General features: G+C 40.2%; 1 protein-coding gene across 3 annotated transcripts in view; it reads right to left on the bottom strand.

The window, feature by feature from the left end:
- Nucleotides 1–27,671, bottom strand: part of NR5A2 (nuclear receptor subfamily 5 group A member 2) — a 125,297-nt gene that overhangs the window by 53,589 nt on the left and 44,037 nt on the right. For all 3 annotated transcript variants that reach the window (XM_042925702.1, XM_042925701.1, XM_042925704.1), the window contains exons 5-6: nucleotides 9,743–9,862; nucleotides 53–200 (exon numbers count right to left, since the gene is read on the bottom strand). In XM_042925702.1, the coding sequence (XP_042781636.1) occupies nucleotides 53–200; nucleotides 9,743–9,862 (268 nt within the window). The remainder of the gene's footprint in view (nucleotides 1–52; nucleotides 201–9,742; nucleotides 9,863–27,671) is intronic.

Genomic DNA, 27,671 nt, shown 5'->3' with positions numbered 1-27,671 from the left:
GGCATCATATAGTAACATTTGGCTGTATGTAGTATGAGAAAGGATTCCTTACCTAAACTAAAGAGCACCAAGAATTTCAGACACACAAACTCGCGTTGATCAAACTGTAGAGAGCGAAGCTTTGCCACTAACTCCTGTGCGTGACTCATGAGATTGTTGAGGGTGGCCCCGGCTTGTGATGCTATTATGGAATAGTCCACCTGCAACACAGAATGACAGTTTTAGTGACTATCAGAATCAGAAACATGTATTTTAATTGAAACTTTTAAGAATTGTGGGTAAAATCAGATTCCACTATAGATTTACAACAGAGGAGACATTACCTGTGAAAATAGTTGGACACATGCTATTATTTTGAAATGTATCATAATTACTCTGAAAAAAACCTAATCACTTTGATAAGTTTTGTAGGGAACAGATTTTTTGCCTACCTAAATTTTACAGGTATATACCTTCGTCTTTTTTCTATTGTGACACGACATTACCAAGTAGGCTAAAATTTTTAACTCTCACAAGTAAGTTTAAAGAAAAATGTACGATCCATACAAAGTGAATCCAGAATAGCATTCTGTGAGCACGTAATGATATTAACCAGTGCATGAGGAAAGTGAAGGCAGAGATAGGTTTCTATTTTTATTTTATTAAGAGACTATATTTTAAAGTAGTCATTGTTCAAGAATGCATGCTTGTGGATGATGAAAGAATCACATTTAGATTATTCTTAAGCTTGTTGCTTCCTACAAAGCAACAACTCTTTTCATATGATTATTAATACATTTTTCTCTAAAGACGGCAATGATTGTATTAAGAAAAATAACTGCTTGGGGTGCCTGGGTGGCTCAGTCGGTTGAGCATCTGACTCTTGCTCTTGGCTCAAGTCATGATCGCACGGGTTCTCGAGTTCAAGCCCCACATTGGGCTCTGCGCTGACAGAGCAGAGCTTGCTTAGGATTCTCTCTCTTCCTCTCTCTCTCAAAAATAATAAACATTTGAAAAGAAAAAAGAATTTCTTGATTTGGAAAACAAAACAAAAAAGGCTTATTTTCTTCTTCATTAAAAAAAAAAGGTGCTGTAATGCACCAATCTTAGATTATTCATGGGGACATAAAAAGTTCAGCTTAGAATAATAAGTTAAGATGTTGGGATGGCTGTCAATGATGGTACTGGCTTTGCTGCTGCAATTATAGCATAATGGGAAAGCCCAGTTGGTACCTGATACCGCCATCCTTTTTGTACTGGAGAGCTCTCAGGCAACCAGATACTCTTTTAGGTGCATTTAATATTTGCAGCAGCAGCAAATTTGTCTGGGAGGCAAGTCCTCATCTGCCACTCACCCGGAGCAGACTGTATTAAATTTTTATATTTATTGACATTTCATTACCATAATTGACTGCACTTGCTTCTCCAGGAGAAGGCACAGGGCTGCCTCCTAAGCAGGAGAACGAGTCCCTAGAGTAGAATTTGCAATTAAAAACAAGGCAGAATGGATTTTTTTTTTTATTGTGTAAATATGATGAGTTGAATTTTCAGCTTTAACTAGAGAATACTGGGTGTACAGAAACCTTTTTCAAGAGTGGGAAAAATTATGAGTCAGTGGAAAGATGACCCCCAAAGGTGTCAATCAGTTTATAAAGAGTCAACTATGCATGAAAAAGCCACAGTTAATGTGTGTTCTAGGTATGCTGTCGTATCAGGCACAGCACTGTCCTACCAGCTCTGTCCATGTGCTGGCACCTGTCTGCTACATTTAAACATCAAGTGTTCTAAGAACTCTTTGGTTTCTGAGAATGTGTGAAGGCAAAGGCCAGTACAGAGGCAACCTGAACCGTGAGCTGGAAGCAGAGAGGACAAGCAGAAGAACACAGTGGAGCACTCTGTGAGGATCTGTGTAGCACCCAAAGGCATGTCTCAACTATCATTTTGCCAGTTCTCTTACAAGGGAACTTTCTACTCCGGGGAAGTTTCGCTTTACTTAAAAGTGGTGCCTGAGCCTTAAATTCTTCAAAACTTATACACATCGTCTAACTACCCCAGATAATAATAATATAAATCCTACAGAGACATATGGGACAGGAGAGGGAATGACAGCGGGAAGGTCCTGTAGGGTCGCGAAGGCCAAAGAAAACTGGGACAAGATAGGCAGAGATCTGGGCCGACATGGCCACGTACAAACAAAGCGTCTTAGGCAGGTCTTATGAGAACTCCATCCCTTAGGGCCCTGAACGTTAAATAATGCAGTGAAGGTAGATGATAATAAGGTGCCCCCCACTTCTGGGACCACCAGGAAATGAGAGTACCTGGGGTAATACTACCAATTCAAGCTCGGCATCAATTGTTGAATGCGCTGCAGCTGAGTAGCATACTATGTACAGAGCACATGTTAATCAAAATCACCAGTTAAGCCTTAAGCGAGGAAGGTGCACTAAAATAAACCACAAATCTGTCACTATGAATTAACTTTTCTCATTATTAGGATAAAGTTAACTGAGTGTCGATATGTATATAGTTCCAACAAGTATGCAATAGGTTCAAATAGGAGAACCTCCTACTTGAAAATGTAGTACATCGTAACAAGAACCTAAAATCATTTTTTTAAAAGACAGGTTAATTAAAAGTTGATATATGTGCAGTTCTTTTTTTTTTTTTTCAGTTTTTTTTTAATGTTTATTTGTTTATTTTTGAGAGAGAAAGAGAGAGAGCAGGGGAGAGGCAGAGAGAGAGAGGGAGACAGAATCCCAAGCAGGCTTCAGGCTCTGAGCCGTCAGCACAGAGCCTGACACGGGGCTCGAACTCATGAACCGTGAGATCATGACCTGAGCCCAAACCAAGAGTCTGACGCTTAACCAACTGAGCCACCCAGGCGCCCTGATATATGTGCAGTTCTAACAGGGATGTGATAATAAGTTCAACTCCTAGAACTTTACACTTCAAGACACAGTACACTAAACCGATAGAAACTGAAATTGTTCCACAAGATTCTATAGTTAGACGAACTTCAGGAAATCAATCGGCATACCAACAACTTTCCAGCTATACATTTATTTACATGCTAATTTGAAAGCTCAAACATGCTTATTAAATGGGAGCTCCAATAACATTTCCTTCAAGGATAATTTATCAAATTGCACGGCTCTGAAGGAGGATAGGTGATTTATTCCTGAAACAGCACACACATCTGCAACTTCCTTACATTTTATTACACACATAATTATGTTTTCATTGTTGAGGGCAGAGTTTGTGCCCATTTCAGGAGCAGCTGGCCTTGTCTTTTATGTACTTAGTAAAATTAATTTATTGCTCTCTTACATGTAATCTTCGTGCCATTAAATTCAAGGCAGATATTGAAGAAATACTATAAGCTGATGTCCCCTATGGATAAATTTCAATCATCATGAAGGTAGAAACAGTTTTAGCTAAATTGCTTTTAGTTTTTTAGTTCTAACAGCCGAAATTTTTGATGACTTATATACACTGTAAGATGCCTGTCATTTTAATATGACACAATGATAGAAGATAATGAAGAAGTTGCCAGTGGACCTTTCCCTTGGGATGATATTACAGTGGCTGTTAATTAGTTACAATATGCAAATACGAAAAGCAATCCCACCTTAAACTATTCTATTGTTAATACACACACACACACACACACACACACAAGTATTATGTACACACAGATATGTCTTATGTGCATGTATTTCTTTTATTTTAGAAAAAGAGAATGTAAGTAGGAAGAGGGGTAGAGGGGGAGGGAAGAGAAGAGAGGGAGAGAAAGAGAGACAGAGAGACAGAGAGAACCTTGGGCTCCAGGCTCAGCGCACAGCCCGACGCAGGGCTCTATCCCCTCGACCTGAACCAAAATCAGGAGTCGGTCACTCAAACAACTGAGGCGCCCAGGCGCCCTATGTGCATGTACTTTTAAAACACTGAATAGAAATGAATTTTTGTCATAGTTTTAAAAGGATAAAAGTATAGAATCGATCTGATAATACTAATAATATTATTAGTAATACTACTGATAATCGTTATTTCCTTTTTGCTTAACAAGATTTTTAATATATGCTTACATAGATGACTGATTAAAAGATATAATGAAAGCTTAACAGCTGACCTTAGGTTTAAGCAAGAAATTTGGTGTGAATCACCAAATCCTCATTTTAATACTAGGTAGTGGAGCCCGGGGCTGCTGTCTGCAGTGGGATTATTTCAGTTCCTCTAGTTCTCAGTGAACCATGAAGGGACTCAATTGTGCAGACATTTATGTAGCAAACATAATGTGCTAGGCAGTACACTAGTCATGGGACTTAGGAGAAAAGTGGCGCTGTTTTATCTAACTTTTCTTCTCTCTCTTCAAGCTCCAAGAAGCAGTTCCCTGGAACTGTTTCTTAAAACTAAGTCTAATCTTGGGGGGCCTGGGTGGCTCAGTCAGTTAAGTGGCCGACTTCAGCTCAGGTCATGATCTCGTGGTTCATGGGTTCGAGCCCCGCATTGTGCTGGAGCCTGCTTCAGATTCTGTGTCTCCTTCCCTCTCTGCCCTTCCACTGCTTGTGCTCTCTCTCTCAAAAAGTAAACAAACATTAAAAAAAAAAAAGCTAACTAAGTCTAGTCTTTTTCTTCCTCCTCTGTTGCAATAAATGCACCTTATTTACCATGAGCTGAGTTCAGTAGGAAAATGCCAGAACACGGGATCAAGGAGCACCTGGGGCCTCACATTCCTCAGCTTGTCTAGCAGAGCTGCTATCAAGCATTGCATGGACCCGACATGCAGTCTCAAGGTGACAAAAAATCTCTTCCTGGGTTTCCTTTGTGTCAGGACGATAGCCCTGATATTATGGACTGAGGCATATTTTATATGACTGTTCATCTTAAAATACTCAGCATAAACATTTTCATTTGTTCCAGAAGAAATCATCACAGGGAAGTTGAGAAAATTCTGTAAGTAAACCTCAAAATTTCTTTTTGTTGTTGTTATACATAAATGCTAATTTATTTATTTTTGAGAGACAGAGAGAGAGAGAGGGCAGGAGAGGGGAAGAGAGAGGGAGAGAGAGAATCCCAAGCGGGCTCTGTGCTGTCAGCACAGAGCCCGACACACAAGCTCATGGCCTCACACACCATGAGCCAAAACCAAGAGTCAGACGCTCAACTGACTGAGCCACCCAGGCACCGCAAACCTGGAAATTTCTAATGAGTAATTTGGGAGTCCCGTTATTTCTTCTGGTTGAGGCTGTAAAAGGTGGTGGAGTTTAGGTAAAGTTCTATCCAGAAATTCTTTGTCACTGCTCCTCTAACCCCGGCAGGATTTAAGCAATGGTGTCTGCCTCAACCTGCAAAGGAGTTTGGTCAAGCACCTTCACTTTGGAAAGAAGGCACTTCCTTCTAGAAGTGGAATCTGGACAGCTTCAAATGCCCATGTGATTCCCTTTGCACTTCCTCCACTGAACCTTCCTCCCATCTTATCTGAACCTGTGTCACGCGGCTTTCCTGTGAAAGTGCACAGTACAAAGCACTCTGTGAGGGTCAGTCATCACAATCATTAGATGATAAATTACACCTCTTATCACCACTGAGTGCAGGACTGTGTCTAATTTTCCCCCTCACATCTTTGATAGGCCCTCAGGAATATTTTTAGCTAAATGAATAAAGCTGTTCCTCTCCCCTAGGTGAGTGTTAAGCTGCTCATACGGGTATTTTGCTTTATTGAAATAATTCTGTGGAATTTTTTCACCACGATATCAACATCATGACTCTATACGACGCATCATGGAAACAGGCTTCTATCATTGTTTCAAAGTTCACATTCTGCACAAATCTGTGGTAGTAGGTCAATGTGTTTCAGTGGCAGATGAATTATTTGATTTAGGAAAGTAAGAAAAATCCACATTTAAAACACTTTTCTCCAAAGATTGGAAGAAAACTCAACAAAGACAGCTGATTCAGGGTGGTGGCATTAGGAATGACCCTTTTTCTTTTTTTCTAGCATTTTCTTCATGCTGAAGTAACTTCGTAACAGTAAGTAATAAACAGGTGAAAATACTCCTGGGAAAATTTATATTTGTTTTTACAATGTGTTTACAAGGCCACACCAAAAAATATATATACAACAAAAACATTTATTTATTCAGACTCACTGAAAAAGAAATGAATGTTTTGCTTGGAAGTTCCATAGAAGGGGTCAGGCACTGACATGATACACGAAGACCAAATTGAGAGCCTATGGTGACAGCAAGCTCTGTACATCTAAAACCATACAGAAAAGCAGTCTAGTATGTTGGTTAAGAACACAAAGTTTGGCACGAGGCTGCCTCAATCTGAATATTCTACCACTATTTATAGTTGTGTTTTGGCCTTGAATCAAATACGTCACCTCTTTTTGCCTCAGTTCCTCATCTGCAAAATGGGGATAATAATAATGATAATAATAGTACTTTCTTCATACGGTTGTTGACTTCATAACTGTCAGCTACATGCCAGCTTAGTTTTGATAGTTTCTAATTTTCACATCTGCACTTTACAGAACTATTTCTTGTAATTCCTACTATAGTCCTGTGAGGTGGTTTCCACTACAGTCCCCACTGGATAGGCAAGGACACTCAACCTTGGAGAGAAAGGGGGCTGCTCAAGATGACACAGCTAGTAAGTTTTGGAATGGGGACTTGAACACAGGTCAGTTCTCCTCTAAACTAGACCACATGTGTACAACACACACACACACACACCATTTTCATACCAGAGAAAAAGGAGTCTGCACTGGTAACAAAGATATACTCTACCCATAGTTCAATTGTTGTTAGTCTATAAACGAAGGAAATTCTCTCTCTCTCTCTTTTTTTTTTTGCTTTCTTCAGCCATCTCCATGCCTTTTCCTTTTAAAAATCATTCCCCCCACCCTGCATATTGCTCTACTCTTGCACTTCCTTTCATCCTTTCATCACTGCTTTCCTGATCTTCCTAAAATTAGCATACTCCAAATCCTGTATTATTGTCATTGTTGCTTTAACGACAACAACAACAACAAATCTAGGTTTCCCCACCGTAATCAGGGAAGTGTTTATCATTCTAAGAAAATTATACTTAACATTCTCAGTATCTCCCTGCATCTTGGGGTGGGAAGCAGTGCATGTCTCCTACAGTAAAAAAGTGACTTAGTAATGTAGGACCCGTGCTGGTGTCTCAGCCCCACGACAGAAAATGGGAAGTTGTAAGACAGTGTAGATGAGATGTGGGAACATGGAGGGGATTAATACTCTGGGTGTTGAGTGCAAGTTAACTTGTTTTAATTAAGCACTTAGGTTACAGATAGAATGGTTCTAATTTAGTACCATCAGCTAATATTTATCACGCACCTCACATATTCAGCACTAAATAGGTACTGTGGAGATGTAAAAATAAGTCTATGACCCCACATTAAAATATCTTTGTCATTCTGTTGGAACGGTCACATGCTTTGGAAAAGTCTTCCTTTGTAGCACTTCTTTTGCTTTTACTTAAGAAATTCTAGGAGATGAAATATTGCTGGATTCATGAATCGCTTAATAAAGCCAATTAGATCTTTAAAAAAAAAAAAAAAAAAGGTGTAAATTGCAAGAAGCCCGGAGATGCGTTCAAAATGCTTTGTCTACTCTGTTCCAAAACAGAATAGAAGATTTGTTTCACAATTTTCGTAAATAAGAATGTTTGATTATAATGAATCATTACTATACTATACTATACTATACTATAATGAATCATTACAATTCATTGGATTGGATGGAAAGGGGAAGGGGAGGGGTTTGATGCAAATGTTACTCACTTTAGAAGGGCGGAGGAGAGAGCTACAAGAATTTGGGTGGCAGGAAAGGTGTGCGGTAAGAACTAGTTCTCCACCAGGGAGTTCTCTATTCTGTTGTGATGGCAAAACATGAAGTAGCAATAATTGATACTAAAGACTATAAATACCATCTATTCCTGAGTGTTCTTGGTTTTGAAAATCAGAGAGAAGAAATGCACTTTCTCTACTTTTTAAATGGTAATTACTTTCACCCAGGGACAGCACTTAAGGCAAAATGAAATGTGAAATAAGGAGTATTTCTAAAGAGCAAGAATGGAAGTGCTTTGAGAAAGAACTGCACAAACCCATTTGATTTCTGAAACTCGGAAGGAAATGAAATCAAATTAATCTGTGGGCTGAGTCTTCTTCTAATGCAATTTCTACTTGGGCAGGGATGGGGGAATATAGGAGGGAGAGGGGGCTAGGAGTCATACCCAGTGATTAAACTCTAGAAATGGGTACGTTTTCTCCAAAGACTTGGGTCACTGGACGAAAATGTTAAACAGAAATTTCAAAGTGCAAGACGTCAAGCCCATGAGACTTTATTTTCTCGTCTAGAAGGCTCTTCTCAAGAGATGTACAGAAAGCAGGGACCAGACAGTGATGGAGATGGTTGAATTGATCCAATTTGCAAAAACTCTGAAATAGTGCTTGCCTTTAATTTGATTGGGAAAATGTGATTTATTAATAATACAGCAAATGGTGTGGAGACAGCCTCTCATTTTCAAATATGCACTGCTGTGGTTTCACAGCACATAAACATTTATGGCTGGATGTAAAAGATCACGGTGCCTGAGTCCTGAAGTACTGAGGCATTGCTGAACACGGCAGTGATGCTTGAATAGGAATGACCCAATGGACTTAGGGAAGCCCTATGCTCCATGCATTTATTTTAATAACACATCGGTTATTGAATGAAGGCTATGAAATGGGAGGGACATGCCAAAATCCTGTAAAGTTGGACTTAGGTCCATGAAGCCAACAACTATCTCTCCTCCTCCAAGTCTTTGCTAAAATATCACCTTCTCAATAAGACCAAATCAACCACTCCTGTTTAACACTGCAATCCTTGGGTCACAATGCAACATATGCCCATGGATGTGTGCTGATTCTCTTTTGCACAGAACTTCCTGTTTCTTTTTTCCATTTCTTCCTTTATTCAACAGCACTTGGACCTCAAATACAGTATATGTTCCTTATATATAGATTTCTTATAGGATTATTCTTTATTGTCAGCTTCTCCCTACTATAATGTTAAGTTTCACGAGGGTAGCAGCCTTTTTCTGTGTTGTTCACTAGTACCTGCCAAAACCTTAGAATAGTGACTAGCACACCGTCAGACGTTTAGTAAATATTTGTTGACTGACAAACATCAATTCAGAAAGGTGTAGGACCTAACAGTAATTTTTTCTGCCTTTGTTTTGAATGATGGCTGGCTCTTGAAAACTCGAACCCCTGTCCCCTTTCACGTGCTTGCCTTTATGCCAAACATTTAGTTTATATATGATATTTGAATCAGTCTTTCCCACCACTATGACTTCAAGACAGTAAAGATTCCACAACGTATAAGCTTTTTTAATGGCTGATAAACAAGTGTGATAGATTAATGCAGAAGCTCGTGGAAAAAATGCTGGGTACTAATCGTGAATTCTGATTTAGCAATTGTTTGGACCCTTCAAAGCACAACTTTCAATCCCAGCAGACTGAAAGCAGCAGAATGTTTGTGATTATGTTTGCTTTTACAAGTTTAACCGTAATCATCAGTGTAGGAACAGAGTGCACCAAGCCAGCTTTTCTAAATTATGTACAGCCAATCTCTCCCTTTCAAAGCACCAGAGTGCTTCTGACCTAGTTAAATTCCTGCCATTCTGAACATGCTTAATAAAAAGACTTTTTTTCTTTTTTTTTCTTTTTTTTTTGATTCTCTATACTCACTTGTTGCCCAGTAACCAGGAAGATTGATCCTTCCTTTCCGTGTACCACTTGTCGGTAAATGTGGTCAAGAATTAAGAGCTCACTCCAGCAATTCTGAAGCAGTTTCATTTGGTCATCAACCTATAAAAGAAATAGAAAAAAAAAATGGCACAGTTATTCACCACATTTTTTGTCTTTGCATAATTTTCTGCATAAGAGAACTCGCTATAAGCCAAGAACTCTCCGCCGACGGTTGCCACAGCATAGATGCTTGGGGTTTACATCGCTGCTCCTGAAAATCATTATTTTCATTTGGACAAATACGTTTTAAGCCACGTATGAATACTTAAGAGTAGTATTTATAATCAATGAGCTGCTAGGAAAAGGTCCTCCATTAGAACGGTCTGTCCAACGTTAACAGAGCTATTAGAGTTTGCTTATGGGAGGTACAGGCGCCTCACTTTGTCCTCAGTAGACCCCACTGGAATGACCCCAAATAGCCTGTGCTTATGTGTCTAGAGTTTAATACATTGACCCAAAGCTGAAATAGTATATAGATACTTGTAAGCTGACAAACTGAGAAGATTTATATAAGAGACAACTAGCATGCCAGCACAAATGACTTTTGGAGACAGAGGAACACTGCCATGCTTTGTCATCAGTGTTGATCGGAAGTCCAAACCTTGCTAGACTTTGAACCAAACGATCACCAGCCATAGTCTTGATGCTACCCTGCATTTGCTTTACGATTTGGACGATTTTCCCACAAACTCTCTAAACTTCAGTTTCCAGAACTGAAAAATGAACCAAGAACATTACCTCCCTCAGAGGACTCCATGAAGAAAATGAAATGTGCTGTGTCCCAGTGGGCATTTTATTCTTATTTCGTCTTGTCCTCCAGGAAACTGGATTCTTCAATGACAAACCCATACCTATTTCATGTACAGCTCACATATCCACGGTCTAAATGTGACGAGCATATTCACCCAATCATATGGCTACTTGTAATAGTTTGTTCTTCATTCCGTAACATATACCAGCAAAAGACCCTGGTTTTTCCAAATGTGGTGGCCACATCTAGACATACACTGTGTATTTATAAAAATAACATCTGACATTGAGATGTTGCTTCATAGTTTTTAGCGTTTTTTGTGCATTGGTTTAGACTTGACTGACAGAACATGCCTTTGAAGTTAGCCAAGCTGGTATCATTCTATTCAATTTATTCTATTCAATTTAAAAATAGGGTCTCAGAGAGGTTAAGTGGTATGCCCAAAAAATTTTCTCTCTCTCTCAAGTTCTAGGTTGTCTCCAAATTACATCAGGAGGTGCTAAAATTTTTTTTTTAATTTTTTTAAAAAAATTTTTATTTTATTTTAGAGAAAGAGTGTGTATGAGCAGGGGAGAGAGAGAGAAAAAGAAAGAGAGAGAGAGAGAGAGAGAGAGAGAGAGAGAGAGAGAGAATCCCAGGCAGGATCCATGCTCAGTACAGAGCCTGACTCAGGGCTTGATCCCACAATCCTGGGATTGTGATCTGAGTTGAAATCAAAAGTCGGACTGAACTTCCTAGGTGCCCCAATGCTAACATTTTCTAAGTGAAATTAATTTGACTTACTTTTAACAAATTCATTTAAAAATTTTTTATTTTAGCATTTATTTTTTGAGAGACAGAGTGTGAGTGGGGGAGTGGCAGAGAGAAAGGGAGTCACAGATTCTGAAACAGGCTCCAGGCTCTGAGCTGTCAGCAGAGACCCCAAGCAGGGCTTGAGCTCATGAACTGTGAGATCATGACCTAAGCCAAAGTCAGATGCTTAACCAACTAAGCCACCCAGGCACCCCGTTAACAAACTCATTTTCAAGTGGCCATTCAATGGAACTCTGGATAGCTTGTTGATTCTTGGGAAATTTCCACTCATACATTCATTAGTAGTGAGTTTGTGACTAACTTTATTTCCATGAGTCTAGGACATTGTGAATATGTTCAAGAGAGCACTGAACTCATAGTACAAAGAAGGATTCAAGGCATAGATCTATACTTCCCAGCTATAAGAACTTGGTCAAGTCACTTAATTCTTTTGGACTTATTTCCTCACTTAAAAACATGAGATAGTTTTTGTGAGGATGAATTAAGACTGTGGGTGGGAAATTCCCTTCATAAAACGTAAAATAATACACAAATGAAGAAATAAAGAGGGCTCCTGCTTGGTAGACCACATCGATTCTGTGGAGAAGGAGAAAAGTGGTAGTAGAAATTGAAACTACACGAAACTACAATCAGGCTCTGTGATCAGGAAAATGCTCCCAAAACACCTCCATCAGAAATACTTTGAACCAGGGACTCCTAGGTGGCTCAGTCGGTTAAGCGTCCAATGCTTGATTTTGGCTCACGTCATGACCCCAAGGTTCATGAGTTTGAGCCCAGCATGCAGCTCTGCGTTGACAGTAAGGAGCCTGCCTGGGATTCTCTCTCTCTCCCTTTCCTTCTGCCCCTCCCCTGCTCACTCTCTCTCTCTCTCAAAATAAACTTAAAAAAAAAAAAAACAAAAAACAACCATACTTTGAACCAGTTAGTCTGTTCTGACAAGAAGAATTTCATTCAATTAGCAAATAAGATGTTTTTAAGAGATGATTGTGTGGTGGGTATGAGTGCCAGACCGGGGATAGAACGGTGAACTAATGTGGTCTCTACCTTGTGAAAATGACTCTCGTGGGGGACGACGCTCACTCAACTACTACTTAGGGGTTTAGTGGCCATAGGAGGTCATGTTCTTCTCTCCAGGAAAATCCCCAGAGTGACATGTGGTGTAACAGGTCAGGCTTTGGGCAGCAGTTAATTAGATCCACCTACATGTTCTCCGCAAACTGTTGTCACAAGGAGCTGGGGCCAAATGTACCAGCAACATACATGTTGTAGTATCCAGGGCAGAGTCCCAGAATTCTCTCATATGCTTGGGGTGATTTCAAAACAAATCTTACTTTGCTCTACTGGGTCTTATTATAGTCTCATTCCAGCAAAAACAAGATCAGCATCTTATTTCGAATTTATCAGTCTGTGAGGGCAATTTGGCTCCCCTGTATGTTTCTTTGTTTTGTTGTGTGTGTGTCTGTGTGTGTCTGAAGCTTTAGTTATTTATTTAGCACTCTTTTCAGGGAAACCGAAAAGACTCTACCCTGAGATTGTCTCCCCAGAAACAATTATTATACATGTTCATGTTGCAGATAATTTCAGCATGGGTGGGGGAATACAGACATGTCAAAGTGTATTTGTTATTCCCATTTTAGAAAAATGAAAGAGCCAGGAGATTATCTGCGGGCCACACAGAAAAGGAGAAAAGGTGAGTGAAAATTAAAAGCAGCATAGTTTTGGAAGCCATCTCATTAAGGGGTTCTTCCTCTTCATTTGCATGTTATGGTCCCTTATTTTCACATAGAACATGACACAAAGACTGCCGTAATAGTTTTCCAGCATCAAACCATGTTCCAGTTGTAAAACAGAATCAGACTTCTGGCCTTCTTTTCTTTGGGGATGTTGAAGATACACTTCCAAACAATGATATATTTTTGTCTCGTGTTCAGAAAAAGAATGGGGTGTACCATTTTCAGACTTTATGCCTTACTCTGTGTGTGTGTGTGTGTGTGTGTGTGTGAGAGAGAGAGAGAGAGAGAGAGAGAGAGAGAGAGAAAAGGACAGAGAGAGGGAGAGAGAAAGAGAAGGGTGCCAGCCAATTGCCAAGGAAGATACCAAAGTTCTGCTTTCCTGTATCCTCTGTTAAGTTTTTTTTAATGTTTATTTTTTATTTATTTATTTTTTGTGAGAGAGGACAAGCACATGGGGGAGGGGCAGAGGGACAGAGAGGGAGACACAGAACCCAAAGCAAGCTCCAGGCTCTGTGCTAACAGCATAGAGCCTGATGTGGGGTTCAGACTCACAAACCGTGAGATCATGACTGAAGCTGAAGTCGGTCGCTGAACCGGCTGAGTCACCCAGGTGCCCAATCCTCTGTAAGTTTCTTACTAAAGGGCTGGGTATCTCTTCATCCCCATTTCTGCCCGCAGCTGCCTACATCCAGAAGCAGTAAGAAAATAGGTAAGCTTTTAAAATCTGCATATTTCCTGGTTCCTCAGCTTCTTCAGAAATTGCAAGAATAGGTGAACATGTCTGTTTCTCAATATGAGCACTTGATTTTTGGTTTTATATTTTGTACTACTCATGTCATCGGATCTCTGTTGTAATGCCCCTGTTTTCACAAAGTACTGTAATTGCTTGTTCATGTGTGTGTGTCTGCCCTCCGTGAGGACGGGGCGGAACGTCAGGCCACAGATCCTACAGTGCCTACCACAGCACCCGGCAAAAAAAAAATGTACCTCATAAATGGTTGTTAAGAGGGAAAACCTTCCCTTCTGCAAGTTTCTGCTATTCACCTGTGAATCTCTGGTACCTAGCCCACAAGATAAGCAAGGAACTCCTTCAGTGTTTGTGGAATAAATAATAGTCTTTCCCCAGCAATGAACACACGAGTAACTTATATCCGACCCTTCCCACGTGGGCTGGCAGGTCTGGACCCTCGGCTGCCCCTTCATAAAGACTTCTTGACTGATTGTAATTTTAACACTCTTCCTGAGCAATTGATTCCTTGTTTTAACACTCTCTGAGGGGGTTTTCCATGCCAACATTCCATTTCATTATTTTCCATAATTGATTATGCAATATTTCATGTTATCTTGAAATTGGTGAGTATGCAGCTTCACAGTGCTCTGGGTGGCACAGGTTTTATGCAGCTCTATGAATAAAAGGGCAGGGTAAATTTGATGACCCACTTGCTCTCTATCTCTAGATAAGAAAAGCTGGCAATTTTGAAGATATTTTTCCTTTAGAAAGCAGAGTTATAGTGACATGGCGTGGGAGGGGGAAGAAGAGAAAAATAATCCACTACTTTGAGTAAATTCTCCACGTATCAATGCTGTCAATAAATATTTAGGGTGGCATCTGGGGAGCCTAGAAAGGGAACCAATGGAGTATAATTTCCATTATATATCAAAACCTCTCACTAGTTAGCCATACCAGCCTCATACAACGCTGTGTTATCAGCTGTAATAAAAGGAAACACTTCTCTCAGAAACCTAGTTACTCATCACAGAAACTATTTATATTGACATTACAGGTGAGTGTGTAAAAGAACACAATCCACATATTGTTAATGAAGCACACCTCCCACAACCCAGGATGTTAATCATTAGAAACTCATGCTTTCTCATAAGAACAGTGAATTTGGGCAAACAATTAGAGAAAGAAAAATGTGTAGAACTTTCTCAAGCCCTCATTTAATTTATCAAAACCTTTCTGTTGCCCCCTCCCGTTTATCTTTTAACAGTCTGGCAACAAAACTGATTTCACTTTTCCTCTGGCAGGGGGATTTGGAAATTGACATCATGAATCACTGTGGTTAAATTTTAAGAAGGATATTTTTAGGAGCACATTCTACTGACGTGGATTGGTAACTGAAAAGTGAACGTGGACCCGTCTATTTCTGATCATTAATTCTGGTGTTCTGGGCCGCGGTTACAAACTTGGCTGAGGTGAATGCATCAGATACGATCCCTGCCTTCAAGAGACTCACAGTCCAGGGAGAGGAGACAGAAGTGTAAATCTGCTATTATAATCACACATGCAGAAGAAAGCTGAGGAAGTCTTTACCCTGCTTTGCATCCCAGGGGGTCAGGGAAGCTTCTGAAAAGAGGGCACTTAAATACAGGACTTAATGTTGTAGAATCACTTAATGAACTTTCTTTTTTTCTTTTCCTCTCAGTAACTCCTGTTAGAATAATTCTTAGAATAAAGTATTTAAAAACAATGTGAAGATTCTTCACAATCATGACAAATAAATCCAGCTATTATTTCATTTTTTTTCTTCCTGGCAGAAAGGGAAAAAAAACCTCAAAATGAACCTCCATTTTTTTATACTTCCTTTTGTGACAATGGTGACATTTATAAAGGCATATTCAAAAGCAAGGACAGAAAATTCAAAACAAATCAAAATCAACTTCACAAATCTTAACGGGAACGTGCTCTGGGCAAGGCAGGCACACAAGTTGCTTTAATCTTTTACTGTTTTTATAAAGAACACTGCTGATTATCTGCCTCTGTAATAAACTGCTACAAAGTCCAAGAAAAAAAATGATTTCACATTAACAATGATTAAACAAGCACTAAAAACAATACTGTACAAGAGAAATAACAGCCAGTAAAACTCCCCTGTCAATTGTTACAATGCCCCATAGATTTATGGCCAGAAGTTCTTCTCTGCCCTGAGATTACTGAAGTGGCTCCAGTATACTGTCTAACTGGGTTTCTCCTGGTTCATAACACAAAGACGGACCTGTCAATGCTTGGCCAGCACACTGTACTACTCTGGCCCTATTCTATGTTTCTTGAGTGGAACAACAAAGGATTCCTCCCCCTCACCCCCCTTGATGTAACCTCTCAGGTCATGGAAGCAGGAGGTAGAGGGGTTTCACTATGATATCTGTCCTTTGTCTCCATTCCACCAACCCCTTCCAATCTACACTCATTTCACCTTCCATTGAGGCCCAACAGCCCACAGAATCCAGGATCTCTGTAAGTCTACCTGCTTCTCCTTTTGTTCTCATCCATCCTACACAGAGTCACCAGCATTATTTCTCTCAAAAAGGGAGAAACTTATAAACACAAACCTCTGGACATGAACCTCTTCCAAATTCCCTAGATTTCCATTCTGAGATGTCTACCAAACCAGACTTCCCTGAGCAGTGTATGCTGGGAACAGTTACTGACCAGCATGCCTGCTGATCCTTCAGCCTAGGGGGGCCTCGAGTGGCCAGAAGCTAGGGGAGTAAAGAGAAGTAAGTGGCTTTCATGCAGCTGATATCCTTAATCTCCAGAGAAGTGGGGCCACCTCAGTCCTGCCAAACCCTCCACATAATCGGGTGTCAAGTTAAAGAGTGGAGTGTGGTTGGGAAATGAATAAGATAGCTGTCAGCACAGAGAGAAGACAGGAAATAAAACAGACCAGCCTCTACTTCTTGAACACTCAATCCAGAGTCACTCAGCAAAGGCAGTCAGAGGCCCCAGGCCAAGGAACCCCAAAGGGAACCACCCTGTCACCCAGGGTACAATAGCAAGGAATGGTGTGATTTGTGGTAAAGGTCTTCCATCAAAAATTATTAAATTTCTCTCAAAGTCTAATGCATCCAAAGGGAAGTTCCATTTATCCAGAACATTCATATGGCTGGTATACCTTATTTCCTAGGGATGTCACATGCAGGATTTTTTTTTTTTAAGTTTATTTATTTATTGAGAGAGAGCACACATGTGAGATGAGCAGAGAGAGAGGGAAGAGAGGGACAGAATCCCAAGCAGGCTCCACACTGTCAGCATGGAGCCCCATCTGGGGCTCGAACTCACAAACTGTGAGATCATGACCTGAGCCAAAATCAAGAGTCAGATGCTTAATCAGCTGAGCCACCCAGGTGCCCCACATGCAGGATTATTTTATTCAAAGATGTGCTAATGCCAGATAATCAATGTCAGGTTTTTTTTTTTCATTTAAATAAATGTGAGATAATTACATAAGTGGGAGACATCTTTGAGGTTTGGAGAGAATACTGCACAGTGTATGTACCTGTTAAATACCCCTTGAATTGTGTATCATCAGAGACAGCATAACGGAATTCAGCCAATTTCTTTCACATAGCACAGTAGCTATGGTCTCAGATTTTGTCACACCAAAGGACAAATTTTTCCCCGCTTTTACCCCTCCTCTTATCCACATTTCAAAAAGCTTCTTGTTGAAAGATCAATTACTTATAAGCTAATAGTAAGCTCATCATTTTGGGGGGGGGGTGTAAAATAAAAATGTGCACACAGTGGTGCTGGTAGTCTTTCCTGTTTAAGTCTACATATTCATCCACATATAATTTATGTGATCTGATTAGGGCGGACACAAAACACTAAAGAGACTATTCTTCCTTGTGGCTTATAAAATGCATTGCATTCCACTGCTTTGAAGCCAAAGCATGTACGTATGTAAAGAGATGGGGGAAAGAGAGTTTCTGCCACGCGTAGAAAGTTAGCTATGTTGATACTTTCTCTGAGAGTTACTTTGACATGACAATTCAGTTAGCATGATGGGGTGGTTCTTCCATGTGGTTGTGGACTTTTGCAAAGTAAAGAAGACAGGAATTAGAGTAGCAATGAACTTCACGGCCAGCCTAGCCCGATTTCTGCCACTGGTATTAAAAAGGCTGGTCTGTATGACAGCATGGTTAATCTAGGAGTCACTTACCTTGTCAGATTATGAACATATCCCAACCAACAATAAATCAAACAAAATATAGCTGGGTTTTACTGAGACTTGAATGAATATAAGACGTTATCCTCAAGGAACTTATAAATGAATTGAACAAATAAGACATATCTATGCCAAGTAATTAGTGTATAAGGCAGCATACACAGTGTTAAACTATGGAATCAATGACTTGAAAATGAATATATAATACTGTGTGTATGTCTGAGTTGTGTGTATAACTGAGTTATATATGTAATAACTCAACTTACTATATTTATTTATTATAACTGAGTTATTATATGTATGTATAAAATGCCATATCGTTAAAATATTTAAAGCAGTTTATATGTACATATAATAAAAGATGAATAATGGAATAAATGAGAAAGTGAAGATAAAAGGAAAATAAAGGTACAATGACAAGTGGAAGCCAAGGCTAGGATCAGTCCCTAAAATCAGTTTCATAAGGGTGGTTTCAGTTATTGGAAATGGGCCACAGTTTTGGTTCCTTATAGCCAGAGCACCATTAACTAACATGATTTGCAGTGTGCATGAGATAAAATCTGGTGACCTGCAAAACAGCCTATCTTAGTACTGGACACCTGTGAGAAATTTCTCTGTGAGTTTCACGAGGAGGACTCTGGATAATGCAGTAAACTAAGCTCAAACAACATCCTTAAGTGCACCCGATGTTTAGCTTCACAGGGAGTGTTCCTTCTAAATTTTTTTTAATGTTTATTTATTTTTGAGACAGAAAGACAGAGCGTGAGCGGGTGAGGAGCAGAGAGAGAGGGAGACACAGAATCCGAAGCAGGCTGCAGGCTCTGAGCTGTCAGCACGGAGTCCGATGCAGGGCTCGAACTCACAAACTGTGAGATGACCTGAGCGAAGTTGGGCGCTTAACCATCGGAGCCACCCAGGTGCCCTGGGAGTGTTCCTTTTAAAGCCAATGACAATGTTAAGAGGGCACAAGATAATTTGGTCCTGCAGGACAAATTTCTGATGGTCTGTTTTCCAAAGATAAACTGGGACAATCCAGAAATGGAGAGAATGCATGTATTTTAGGCCCCTTCATTAATAGCATAGTTCAGGACCATTAAACACTGTAAAGGAAATATATGAGCTTTGCAGCTCGGAAACATGGATTCCTATCTCGGCACTCCTGACATGTAACTTTGGGCAAAGAATTCAAACTCTTCAAGCCTCAGCTGCTCTCACAGCTTATACTTAAATGACATAAATGTAAATGTGCCTAGCTGAGTAACAGGCACATACAGGCACCTTAATAATGCTAGTGAAACTTAAATCTAAAAAATTAAAAGCAGGCAATGCACCGGAGATGCGAAATGAAGTACAAAGGAAAAAATTTCAGGTGATGGAAAAGGCTGATGAACGATTAAAGAAAAATATTTTAAGGCAGATTAATGTGAAATATTTTCCAGTGCTTTCTCTTGCTGGGTGTTGTTTCATTTATGACCACTACCTGTTTCCTGTTCTCTAGTTTAAAAATCTCCTCTGTATAATTAAAGCAATGTTCCTCACATGTCCAACCAGGCAGATATTATTCAAGCAATGAAGACAAAGCCCTTTAAGGATGAATATATTTTCTTTTAGCTTGGCTGGAATGTCCAGAAAGCGTTTGTGAATATGGTGATCATTTTCAGAATGTCTGTATTCTTCATTATTGCCTGAAGGCAGTAATACCACCAGCCACAGAATTCCAGGTATGTAGCAGGCCCATTATCTGGACATCAATGATTGAGGCATAATTAAGGAGCATTTTAGCTGCCCTACACCTTGTGAAATGGGCATGTTCTTGAAGTCCTTGGGATACCAGCGTAGAGAAGAAAGGGAGAAGCTGAGGATATTCCGGTGAGTGTGCTCTGTGACTCCCTGAGGTCTTAATGTAACTTCCTTTGTAGACTACATTTCACAACCAGAAAAAGAGTTTTCAGAAGCTAAAATGTCCTTGGGTCCTTCTTGGCTGGCCGTTTCAATCAGGCAATTGGCCAAAGAAAGGAGGAAAGAACCCAAGTGGCCTAAATATCACTCACCAAAAATACAACTGAAATTAGGGCAGAGGCAAAGGAGAGATCCTTAAGGACCATCCAGTGGTGGGAATTCACTGGGTACGAAGGCTCCTGGGAGAATTCCTCTACCCAGCTCCCCAGCGACACATGGATGACCTAGTCTCTTCACACAATTTACATTCTCCCTTCAGGTCACAGAGCTAAGTACATGGTCAATCCAAGCCTTTAGAGATACTCAGAAATGGATTCACAGAAAGTGGTGGCATTTGAGGAAAGAGCTCCAGGAGTCAAAGGGTCAGCCCCCAAGGACAGGATAACCACCAATTTCTGCTTTGTGAAAAACCTCTCAATAGCGTATATTCAGAAATATACATGCTCCAAACTCAGCATGTTAACAACACTAATAGCTTCTATCTAATGTCCCGTCTGGGACACTATGAATGGCATCCCTTCACGCTGTCTGAATTGAGGGCATCCCCATATGGATATATTACGAACTACACCCTGGTCTTGGGCGCACAGTAGGTGCTTGGTTAATATTTGCTTGATCAACACTGAAAGGACCTAGTAACCCCTGTAGTTTAATTCCTTCATTTTAAAAAAGAGGAAACTCAGGCAAGGTGGGGTGTGATTTACATAAGGTTACTCAGGTGCCAGAAATGGAATGGGAATACAGGTATTCTGAATCCTAGTCCAGTGCCCTGTCACTATGCTTTTGTCATACAGGAATAAAGAATAATCTTATTTTTTCTCTGGAAGTTTATTTTTTTATTTTTTATTTTTTTGTAAGTTTGTTTATTTAGAGAGCACCCATAAACACGAGCAGTGGAGGGGCAGAGATACAGGGAGAGAGAGAATCCAAGCAGGCTCCATGCTTAGCACGGAGCCCAACGTGAGGCTTGATCTCACAACTGTAAGATCATGACCTGGGCTGAAATCGAGAGTCGGACACTTAACTGACTGAGCCACCCAGGCGCCTCCAGAAGTTTATTTTTTTAATAATACCGTCTCAATTTCTTTCTTGCAGGGAAAGAAAGTAACAGTAATTTAATTTCTTTATTTCAAACGTAAAGAAGTTTGTGATTTGAAAATTAAAGGCTTTTGGAAATGTAAAAACATAGACACCAAATGATAGAACCTTGGAATTATTTGAATGTAAAATGTAGAGAGATGATCTCTCCTATTTGAGGGGAAAGACTATGCAGGTGACTTGGATGGAAGATGAACTAAAACTGGGCATTTACTTAATCCCAAGGGCATCTGTTTTATGCCCCAATTTAGGTAAGAATGAGATTTTTCTGGGTCAACTAGAATCAAGAAGGAGAAGAATCCTAGAGAAATAAGATTGCATTCACTTCATATTTTCTTTTAAGGTATTCAGGCAAAATAACAACCTCATTTGATTCTGAGGCCTTTTTCCTAGTAGCCCACATACAACTTTGTCAGGATGTGTCTATTTGGTCACAACAGAACACGTGTGGCACTCCACCAGTAGTCCATGGGAACCACCTGCCACCAGCTGTGTCCGCTGGAATAGCATTTGGGACCACCTCCCCTCAAATCTTTTGGCCCTGGACCTCTGCACAGTGGTGCACCTAACTTCTTAGTGCTCCTGTGTGTCATCACTGAAAAGGATGGGTAGCCCCTTTCTGGCCTAGCCCCAGTTCCAGAAGACCCAAAGGTGAACTAAATCATCACATAACTCCTGGTTGCCTATGCCCTTTCCTACAACCCTCTGCAGCTTGGAATGGTGGAGTATAGGACTCCTGAGCCCAACAAAGGGCCCAGATCTAAAAACAAGTGACATTTATTATCACGGAAACATAATTCACCAAAACTGTACAGCACTAATTTTGATCAATTTTTTTTAGTTCCCCAGTTCTGGCCATTTAAAATGGGTAAACATTCTACGCCAGCTGCAAACGAAGTGATTCTGGAATCAAAATCACATGACCTAGATTTTTAGTAATATCACACCTTGCTCTATTGCACCTGTGCATGAGGTGGATGTGCCTTCTGGTATTATTTCCCTTTATTGCTACTTTCATATTGTTTCTATTCTAGATTCAGGGAGGGAAACATGTAGGTTATGACGCTGCACTGCCTCCTCCCTACCCATCCAACACATCCCTCCTATACACTCCCTAAGACTGAGGAATTGCCTGTTGATTCTGTTCCCAGGAGGCCATGACTCTGTAAGTCAATCTGAGGCCAATCTCTTTACGTCTTCCTTATTTCTAGGTGGTCTTTCCTTTATTCACTCTTAGTAAACTCCACAGCTCTGGTGTTCCTATCTGAATAGAAAGATGAAAAGTAGCAAACTGATTTCTGAGAGAACTTACGGCTAACACAGCTATCCTTTCACACAGGTTAGAAGTTCCTACAAAGATGACTGAGAAGGGAAATGCAAGGTATTGAATTCCATGTCCCTCATTATTCTCATCGTAAAATGAGAAAAAAACCTTTTAGATTGAAGGGTGGCTTCTCTAATGGAGGTAAGTGAGGGTGGGGACATAAGCATCTTCAAAAAAGAAGAGAGAATGAGAACGCTATTCAACCCCATTACCTCCGGGCTTCACACAAAAGAAGTTAGTACCAAATTTAAGTAATTAATTCTGCTGTGTTTTAGTCTAAGTATGGATCACACAGCAAATGGACATAATATTTATAATATATATTATATATCCTGTAATATTTATAGGATGAAATGACTTACATTTTCCACATACAGCACTGTTTTTTGAGAGAAAGTACTCTTTGGAGAAAGAACTGTATCTGTTCAGAGATACCACATTCTTGACAGTTCAAGGACATGCTGTGCCTACAGAGTGACTGCGTTGACTATTTTCTTGTAGTAGGCTGGCTGATTCATATCAAATAAAGTAATTCAGCCAACTCATGAAGTCAATTAATTTTTTAATTGAACAGGCCAACAGTTTCCAGATTGTGAAGACAGATAATAGGCCTAGAGATGGGATATTACAACACATACAACGTATCAATCATACAGCAGTTCTGTTTTCACACAGCTGGTCGTACAATTAGTGCCGTATTGTATCTAATATTAAGAAAGCAGCATTATGGTGTGGGTGGAGTCTTGATAATTGGAATAATAAAAATGCAGCAACATGAGCATATGTTTTTTAAATTAGTCTGTCACAAGTCCTTCTCTTACTGATGTTGGCCATCACACACAAGTTAGAAAGCAAAGGGTTTCCAGGTCCAACATGAGCTGTTTTCCTATTATTTCTTCGTGACCAATTAGGAATTTCTCCTGCCAAAATAATATTTTTGCAATCCTTGTTGACTATAATTCAGAACTTGTAAGATACCAAATAACAATCATAACTCACTCACAGGACGTTCCTAAAATATTCCACCAATGGAGGACCTAGCCAGGTGCTCAACGTTAGCCGGATTTGTGCAGCACTGTCCTATCCCCGTTCCCTGAGGCCCCATTCAACTTTGTCTGAACTGCCAGCCTAAGTATTGACCTAAGTATTCTTGCTTCAGACTCAAGCTTCTTTCTTTCAAAGCAAAATTTGGTTTGAAGATGAGGAAAATGAAGTCTAGGGGAAGTCTACAGAGTGCAAGGCCAACTGCTCATTCCTGTGCATAAGCACTGTGCTGGGCCTGGAAGGGATTCAAGGATGAAAAGGAAACACTTCCCAATGAGCTTAGAACCAAGTGCAATGAAAATAATGAGGTTGGGAGCTGTGGGGGCTGCGGTTTTCCCAATATCCACAGTTTCTCTTGGAAACCATGTCTGAGAGTTGGAGGACTCTGACTGTGTTTCTGTCCAGTCTCAGTCTGGAATCTACACACCTTAAAAAAAAAAAAAAAAAACAGGGAATGTTGCTTGTTGGCTTACTTCTACCTGGTTTCTAGAATTCACATGGCCTATTACTTCAAAGAGGAAGTACACAAAGGTCACATAAATGTTTTACGAGCTAGATGCACCAAGTCACTACTTCCTCAGTGTTTCTGCAATTAAAGGATAACATAGAAAGAAATGGCAGCAAGTTGGAGCGCCTGGGTGGCTCAAGTCGGTTAAGCATCCGACTTCGGCTCAGGTCATGATCTCCCGGTTCGTGAATTCGAGCCCCACATTGGGCTCCGTACTGACAGAGCCTGAAGCCTGCTTTGGATTCTGTGTCTCCCTCTCTCTCTGCCCCTACCCCGCTCATGCTCTGTCTCTCTCAAAAATAAATAAACATTTAAAAAAAAAGAAAAAAAGAAATGGCAGCGAGTTTGACAAAGAGGAACATAGGGGTGACTCCCGGGTGGCAGGCAGGTGTCTTTTAATCAAGAAATGAACTTGGCAATGTTACATTTTAAAAGCAAATCTTCTGCCTACATTCAAACACATTGAATTCCTACACTGATCACACATGATTTATAAAAACTACACAGGGAAAACAACACTGCTCATAGTAGGAAAGCAATCCCTTTCTCTTAAAACCCTTTTGTCAGAGTAACTGATAAACAAGTGGGAGATCTAACTCAAGGAACCAAAACCACGCATAACTGAGGATTGTCAAAACCTCCACCTTCTGCCACGGGTGGCGGCCCTGCTAGAATCCTCTGGGTCAGAAAGCTATCCATCTCCATTCACACATGAGCTAATCAGTTCAAGGGGGGAAGCGCCAATGAGCTCTCAGATCAATATGGTGAAGTATGGAGATTGATCTCCTCCCAGAGTGAGTGCATTAACGAGCTCCTCTGTGTGACCTTTGCCCGGTGGTACAAATTAGACTTCGCCACAAACCACATTCTTGAATGGGGACCTTCAGTCTTTGCTCGTTTTAATAAAGCACACTGTAGGGAGACCTCAAAGATGACTACCAAAAATTATAGGGCATATTGTGTACAAAGTAGGTCTTGCAGAATTAGTATATTATGTTTGAAATTATGGACAAGACAGCCTAAATGCATACTTTGAAAACAAAGCATATTCTTTTAAAAAGCACCTCCCTTTCTTTCATTCTTTCTTTCCTCTCTCTCTCCCTTCTTTCTTTCTCTTTTTTTCTTTCTTTCTTTCTCTCTTCCTTCTTTCCTTTCTTTCTTTCTCTCTCTCCCTTCCTTTCTTTCTTTCTTTCTTTCTCTTTCTTTCTTTCTTTCTTTCTTTCTTTCTTTCTTTCTTTCTTTCTTTCTTTCACTAATGGTACTGGATATCTTTCCAAGCAGGATGTCCTATTAATGGGTTCACTTCATCCGCTCTTAAGAGTTCAGGGAAATACAACTGTGCTCAAGGTCTGGGCTTCTCAAACTTGAAGACGCCTACAATTCACCTGGGAATCTTGTTAAAATGGAGGTTCTGATTCAGCAGGTCTGGGACTAGGATTCTATACATCTAACAGGCTGAGCAGTGAGGCCAATTCTGATTGAATATACCATATACCACCCTTCAAATAAAAAGCTCTAGAAAATCCTAGCAAATAAATACCACTCCCTCGCCACATGTGTCTGTGTGAGCACACACACTGTCTCACTCACACACCCATTTTAGGCATAGGAATACGGTTATGAGAATAATATACTCTGATGGCAAAAAGTAAGAGCTTTGGGATCAGACTAACCCGATACAAACCCAGGCCCCACCAGTGGCTAACAGATGAATGTAACCTGGGCAAATGACTTAAATCCTTGAACCTTACTTTATTCCAGCTTAGTCAAATTCTAATTAATATCGACACGTCTTCCTGTACCTTTTTGTGAGGCTTCATTGAGCTAATGCACACACAGAACTTAAAACAAGGCTTAGGTTTAAGAAATAACAGCTATTATTAGAGTATGTCAGTGTTCTTCCATGAAAAGTCAGATCTAGTCCTTGACCCTTAGCTTGGTCCAGTGTTACAAAACAAATTATACTTCAATGAAATTGTAGCTACAGAACTGTAAGATACTAAGTTTGTGTTTGGTTTTATTTATTTTATTTCTGAGGGATCTGGACCTCAGGAGAATGAGCACAATGGTAACGAGCTGCCCTTTAGTGGCATCTCAAAGAGGTCAAGACCCAGGATGTCACCAGTGTGAGTGTGGATGTATGGCTGGTGAGAGGGCCAATAGTGACATACAGGGAAAATATGTACCTGTTTGTCAGTGACCTACATACACATACATCTGGGCTGCCCCCAGGGCTACACCCTCCCCCTTGAAGATTCTACACCTCTGCCCAGGGGAGCAACTTCACAACCACTGGTAGTCAGAGAGGGTTTCTTTTCCCCTATCTCTCTTGACACTCCACTTACTTGCTGGTTTGAAAATTCCAGTTTGGGAACTGCATTCAGTTGGCATTCAAGCCTTAATCCCTATGAATGAGTAAATACCACAAAGGTATCAATATTTAAATCAGTGGTTTTACAAGTGTGGTCAGAGGGTCCAAGAGGTTAAAACTACTTTCCCAATTATACTAACTTGCCATTTGCCCTTTTGACCCTCTACCTCTCATGACTAGACAGAAGCTCCAGGATGTAATGACATCATCACTTTGGTGGCAAATGAATTGCATGCTTGTGAACTCTTGTGTTTTACCCATTTCTCTTTTTTAACTCCTAATACGTTAATATTAGTAGTTAAAATGCACATAAACTAAAGGTCTTCAGAGTCCTCAATCATTTAAGAGAGTCCTGAGATCAAAAAGTTTGAGAACCACTGCTTTAAATCATAATCAATCATTTCACATCCAGATAAATAAATTTCTGACAAGTTAACAATTTTATGGAGTATCTACTGAGTTCAAAACTCTGTTCTAGGGTTTGTGAGAGAAAACACTGATAAGTAAGAGACAGGGATGAGTTGGGGAGACAGACATAAGCAAGTAACACTGGGGGAAAAGGGAGTAATAAGAACCGAGATTTTGTCAGACCGTCCTAATTTCAAGTAGTTCCATGACTACATTTAGACTTGCCAAATCAACGGCTTTGAGTTTGGTGGTGGTGGAATAGATCTATCTATATATCTATGTCTATGTCTATGTCTATGTCTATGTCTATGTCTATATCTATATCTATCTATATCTATAAGCTAAAATAGAATAATGAACAAAATACTGTAGTAATATAGGGAAGAGAGTAATTGATTCCAGCTCAAGCACCCAAGGAAGTTTCTTGGAATTCATATTTGAACTCAACCGTGTATGATAAATGCTGGGAGGGGAATCTAAGCAAAGAGAACAAGGTGAGCCAAAGCACAGAGGTATAAAGACGGCTAAAGACGTGGGGAAAAAGATGAGCACTTGTGTGTGTCGAGAGTCAGGGAGTGAGCTGTGGGGTGAGAGATGAAACAATAATGGTAATGGGATACCATCTGAAGAGTTTTACCTTTTTCTGTAGATGCAGTGAAAAGTTGAGAGTGCCTTGATCAAATCAGAAAGCTTAGGGTAACAGCTGGAAGAAATGTGTTTAAGGAGAATACAGGGAAGGAAAGGAGGCCTCTGGGAGGTAATGTTGATCATGTTGGTAGCAGACATTCATTTGTTCAGCCAGCAGTTCGGAATGTTACGGTGGAGTCTGGAGAGACGGTTCAGCATAACTGTGTGTGTGGGTGAAATCACAAAGAAGAATGTGTAGTGTGCGAAGAAAAGGAGATTAACAG

Source organism: Panthera leo, chromosome F3 (assembly GCF_018350215.1).
Source record: "Panthera leo isolate Ple1 chromosome F3, P.leo_Ple1_pat1.1, whole genome shotgun sequence".
In the NCBI taxonomy this organism is placed as follows: Eukaryota; Metazoa; Chordata; class Mammalia; order Carnivora; family Felidae; genus Panthera; species Panthera leo.
The sequence above is the reverse complement of the archived record's forward strand: the minus strand, read 5'-3'. Positions and strand labels throughout refer to the sequence as shown.